Source organism: Hibiscus syriacus, unplaced genomic scaffold (assembly GCF_006381635.1).
Source record: "Hibiscus syriacus cultivar Baekdansim isolate YM2019G1 unplaced genomic scaffold, ASM638163v2 tig00006396_pilon, whole genome shotgun sequence".
Classification (NCBI taxonomy): domain Eukaryota; kingdom Viridiplantae; phylum Streptophyta; class Magnoliopsida; order Malvales; family Malvaceae; genus Hibiscus; species Hibiscus syriacus.
Window position 1 is genome coordinate 85133 of NW_024062095.1, and position 5695 is coordinate 90827.

Genomic DNA, 5695 nt, shown 5'->3' on the forward strand with positions numbered 1-5695 from the left:
ACTGGTTAATACGAAAACCGGAATTTGGTGCTGAAAGTTGATTGGGATTTGGATTAGGGAAAGGTTGTGGGTTTTGAGATTGTGTTTGGTATTGGAAATGTGGTGAAACAAAATTTGCTTGATGATGAAATTGTGGTGGAACCATTAAATTTTGAGCACCATAAACTGTGGTTGAAAAACTTAGTTGATTACTACCCGCTACTGACCCAACTTCACTACTTCTAGGTTCAACAACATACAATGTAACATCATCTTGCGAAACACTAATGTAAGCAATGAATCGTTCAACATATTCATTGTCGGTTAACAAATAAACTTTACATTTTCTCTGATAAGATAGCCTAAATCAACTTAAGGGCTCTAAATTCAATTTATTTGCAACACGTAACATTAGAGTTTCATAAGTTAATTTTTTTAATGACAGTTTTAGTTGAAGATTCATAGGTAAATACGTATATTGTAAAACACCATGAACATTCTCCCATGACCCTCCAAAACACAAATTTATCCAAACATGATCAACATTAGATGATTTCATTATTGTAAATTAATTTACTAAACAAACGAGCTGCGAAACTAAAATCTGTTGCCGGATGGGGAAGAATGTCGTTGGATATAAGAACGGATGTCGCCGGAGAGAGTGATAGATGGAGATGGAATGAGTTGCGATTTAGAAATTTAGGTTATGAGTTGCTTCTGCTGCGTAGTTATATACCCAAAACATTTGTGTTGCGAAACTACAACCTGTTGCGAATTTGAAATTCAATGTTGCGACAGTCAAAATCGCGTTGCGATAGTCATAATAGCATTGCGATTTACATATTCGCATTGCGATAGTCGAAAAATCACAACGCGAATTTGGAAAATCGCAATGCAATAGTTAGAATCGCGTTGCGAATCTGAAAACTGATTTACGATACCGGAGAACGCGTTGCGAATTATCGATCGCATTGCGATTTAGTTGGTCATTTTAACAAATCTAAAAAAAATTGGTTAAAATCGTATATTATAAAATATTTTTGATCACTGAGGTTATTTTCTCTATTATATATATGAATGGGGTATTATCTCTGGGATGGCAGAACACAGCATTAGGATGATGTGTAGGTAAGTGCAGAAAAACTCGATATTATAACGATCATGTTGAAAAGAGGTTCGTGGAACCGATACGTCAGCACGATACAAGGTAAAGCTTCTATGAAATTAGCCGTGAACTAGCTTCAAACTAGTTTGTTACTGGTTAATTTCTAAACGTGTTGTAATAACTATACTGCAAATATTACATGCTTCTCTACAACCTAGAAGGGTGAAAAAGTTTATCAACTGGTACTGGCACACATTTGAGGTACTTATTGTTCAGGACCATTAGTCTTTTTCTTCTAAGGGCTGAAGTTGGACATGCGGACAAGGCCTTTCCGGTTCTCCTCGTGTCCAGAGAGTTTTGAGATCACCCCTCTTCTTCCCCAATGTAATAAAGGTACCTGAATCCGAACAAGAGATGATTGGTAAGAGAAATAAAGTGAAAGATAACATTTCACCGGGGGTTTATGAGGACGGCAATATATGTTACTGCAACTGTGCCACTTTCAATATCATTGCTACTTACCGAGTGTGAAAGGAACAATGTATAGCAAAGCAGGTTGGCCGTGTCCATCCATCATGTTCAAGGCCACATATGTGACCAGAAGACCTGTGCAATTATTTTAAACAAATAAAAGTAATGAGTCAATGGTCATTATGTTGCAAGATGGGCAATGAAACAAACTGCTAAAAGATGTATATTCCTACTACATTTTTTGGAGCAGAGTAAATCGGTTCAATATCATTTTCTTCACCTTTGAATCGGAACCAAAAGAATTTTTATTCAAGTTTGAGACTTAACAATTTTTCATACCTAAACCATAAGCAGTCATTGCCCATATAAAGTACCCTGCTCGAAGAGGCGTTTTTGTCAGCCAATCATACCTACAAAAAAGAAAACATTAACATGAACAGTCAAAGAACACTAAAGATACCAAACATAAGAAACCAATCTCATTGTTGGAACAAATCCGTGTACCATTACTTATCAATAGAATACTCTTAAAACAAACAGAACCAAATATTTCCAGTTTAAACTATGCCACAAATCTAGTTTGACTAATGGCAGGTTCATAAGGCACAGTAACATAATTCATGGATTTGTAGATGTAAACATTGTACATATGACCTATTCATGGATTTGTAGATGTAAACATTGTACATATGACCTATTAACAAATTACGATCAGCATGTTCTGGTCTTATGGTTATAAGGTCTTACACTATACCAAAGCATAAAGAATTAGCAAATATAACTAAGACCAAGATTAATTTATAGATCAAGTGGAAAGATAGTAGTCATTCAAACCTTAGTGAAAATGCCACAAGCAGTCCAGGTAAGATTATGTCTCCAAATCCAATAACACTGTAGCCACCCCAAGGATCATACATCCGGGGAATTTTTAGTAACATTGGTATGCCATCCTCTCCACTTCTATCACCACGGGCAACCTATAATAGAAAGAAAGAAAAATATCATTCCCTCAACTGACCAAATGGTTTACAGGTACATAATTCAATGGCGAAGAGATAATATTTATAATCACTTACCACTATCATCACGCTCTCATGAAACCACCATTTGGAGACAAACACCCAGAAGATATCATACAAGAAAGCACAACCCAGAAGAACTGTACCAACCTGATTCAACACAATTCACCACTAAAGAGCATAATTTTTTCCCAACCCTTTAGTTGTTCTCATATGTAAACTACTTACATGCATAAATTACCCTTTATGTACAGAAGCATGGAGAAAAATAAGACTCGTACAATAGCAAAACATTCATGTGTCTCTTAAGTAGTAGGTAGAATAAAGCCAAGTAATCAAGATACTCACTTTGAGATTTGGCACGCGAACAATCTGAAGGACTGTGATTATAAGTGCAATACCCTGATTAAAAGGGGGAAAAAGGGAGTTCATATATCACCAGTTTACCATGATAAGAACGTAAATCAAACTAATTTCCAAGCATATTAATTTTCAATGAGAGCAAGATGACACTACTCACTACAAGAAAATGGTCACATCAGATACAATATAAGCATCTGAATTCTGAAGAAATTCAGTAACCAAGAAAAGTAACAATAACATAAGGTACTAGAATGTTGTCTTACAAGAATATCTTGACCTATCCAGGCAAAGGAGATAACACGGTACACTGCCCAAACAACAGCGAATGCTATGCAGAAGGGACAAACAGCCAATGTCAGATGCGAAACAGCTCCAAAGAAGGGTACTTTAATAAATGATTCTGCAAAGCCTTTAACACACCTGAAGCTGAAGATACTTGGCTGTCAGTGTCGTATGATTTATAACTTGTTTGTTAAAACAAAGAAAGAAATCGCACAAATACTACTAGTACTGCTGATTTTAAAATAGAGATTTGATTGCTGATTTCATTTTACACATATTTCTGAGGAAGACTTTGGTTTTAAATATTTTTTATTACAGTCACGAGGAAGTAGAACTATCAAGATGGTACACATCCATAGAAAAGCATGGCAGAGGAATATGCATACCATGATAATAAAGTCACCAAGCACGTTTGCAGGCCTGGAAGTATAAAAGGATATCCAGGATCAGCAGTCATCTCAAAGAATCTTCCCTACCCCACCCACAACCTTATGTCCTTCTATAGGGTCTTATGACGAGTGAATGTCAGTAAAAGTAACATATGGATATAAATGTAGCATCTCATTGAGTGGAGTTTACTACAGACATGTTTATTCAACATGTTTCATTAAAATAAACATTGCACAAGCAGTCATGGGTTCTCAAGGAAGTTGCATTTTTTTCTATTGGTTCAAGCGCATAAATCGATAATTATTGTCCTTAAAATTGACAAATTATATTGAGAACCATGAAACTATTTTAGTAGGTAATGTATCTTTTAGATAAATTATATTAAGCTGGAAGCATTGTGAGCCCTGCATCTCACACATCCAAGATTATCGACATGTCTAAAATCCAGCCTCAGTAAAATCCTAATGGAATAGACTGGAGCGATCACCAATGTAATGACACAGACAAATGCTGATGCTCAATAAGGAATAAGGTGTAGCATGTCCTTTCAGTTGCAAGGTGCTTGACATTCATAAGATATGCATGTGCAAAAATTGCAGCTTCCATTAAATGGCTTTCGTAAATCATAATCATTAGTCATATTAAGGACCCTTCAACATAATAAGCCTCGGCTAGAACTTTTAGCAAGATCCTCAAAAGAACAGATCAAAAACAGGAAGATGAGAAGCAAATAAAAGAAAACTAGCATCATCATAAAACCTTAAAACTGCCAGCAAAAATATCCAGAACTGTGTGAGAGATAATAAGTTGCTCCGTAGTAACTTGTGAACTACAATAACAAGAATGAAGAAATAAGGGTGTGTTTGTTTGCCGTAATTGGAATTACGGAATTGGTTTTCCCCGAATTCCCGTGTTTGTTTCACGTAATTCGTTTTCCGGAAAATGTTTCCCGTGTTTGTTTCACGTAATTCGTTTTCCGGAAAATGTTTTCCCGTGTTTGTTTCTCGTAATTGGTTTTCCGGAATGTAATTCATTTTCCTAGTAACAGAATTTCCTTGTGTTTTTCTGTAAAATGACTTACGGATTCATTTTCCGTAAGTCGTTTTCCGAACTTTTCACTTTAAAGAATAAATACTCAAAATAATTTTATTTTATGAATTTAATATTAATAAAATATTTTAATATCTTTTTCATCAAAATATTATTTATTTATTTATTAATATTTATAATAATATAATATTATTTTAATTATATATAAATAATCAATTATAATAATATAAGATATTATATATTTATTTTAATATTATATAATAAAAATCTTTATATATTTAATAATGAATAATATTATTTATATATTTAAATAATATTTAATAAAGATATTTAAAATATACTAATTAATATTTTTAAAATATAATATAACACTATTACTTTAATAAATAATTAATATAATTCATAATATTTTATTTCACTAAAATATACAAAAATTATTATTTTTATTAATAAAATTATAAAAATAATATTTAATAATAAATAAATTATTTTAATATTTTAAAGTAATAATATTAAACTTTATGATAAATAATATTATTTATTATATTTAATATTTGTAATAAATAATTTTTAAAAAACTCTTCAACTAGTGGAAAAAATGTTTAAATAACATCTTTCAAACATCATAAAACGTTTTCCAGATGTTTTTCAAAAAATTTAATTCATTTTACGAAAAACATTTTCCGGAAAACGTTTTCCAGAAATGTAATTCATTTTCCAGAATTCAAATTCCAATAATTCATTTTCCAGTTCCAGTAATTCATTTTCTGGAAAACTAATTACAGCCAAACAAACAGACCCTAAGTCACACTGATCTAAGCATAGAGATATACGAAGACAAGCTCACCTCTACTCCACCAATGCAAAAGAGAACCACCAGAACCTCAATAAACCAGAATGACATAAGCTTGTAAAGCATGACCAAGAAACATGAAGCAACCACAACAAATAGAATTGCTGACTTTGTATTTATGTCAACAAAACACTAGACCTGCACCTCCAACTTGTAGTACTTCTGATGATGCATCCTGTGCCA

General features: G+C 32.9%; 1 protein-coding gene across 1 annotated transcript; it reads right to left on the reverse strand.

Moving 5' to 3' along the window:
• Positions 1-1102: 1102 nt before the first annotated feature.
• On the reverse strand, positions 1103-5638 carry LOC120200664 (signal peptide peptidase-like 4). Its single transcript, XM_039201437.1, has 10 exons — positions 5507-5638; position 5459; positions 3606-3639; positions 3201-3357; positions 2923-2976; positions 2632-2724; positions 2390-2532; positions 1895-1965; positions 1607-1690; positions 1103-1481 (listed from the first exon to the last, which is right to left on the reverse strand). Exons 1-10 carry the CDS (start codon positions 5576-5578, stop codon positions 1366-1368), a joined length of 825 nt encoding a protein of 274 aa, XP_039057368.1. The 5' UTR covers positions 5579-5638; the 3' UTR covers positions 1103-1365.
• Between the last annotated feature and the right edge of the window lie 57 nt (positions 5639-5695).

Bases quoted from the DNA above. Each gene is read 5' to 3' on its own strand.
- LOC120200664 (XM_039201437.1), bottom strand. From the start codon at position 5,578: ATGCTTTACAAGCTTATGTCATTCTGGTTTATTGAGGTTCTGGTGGTT. The intron at 2,977-3,200 runs GTAAGACAACAT...CCTTTTAATCAG, and splicing joins GGATAGGTCAAGATATTCTT to GGTATTGCACTTATAATCAC. The intron at 1,482-1,606 runs GTAAGTAGCAAT...GTTCGGATTCAG, and splicing joins CATTGTTCCTTTCACACTCG to GTACCTTTATTACATTGGGG.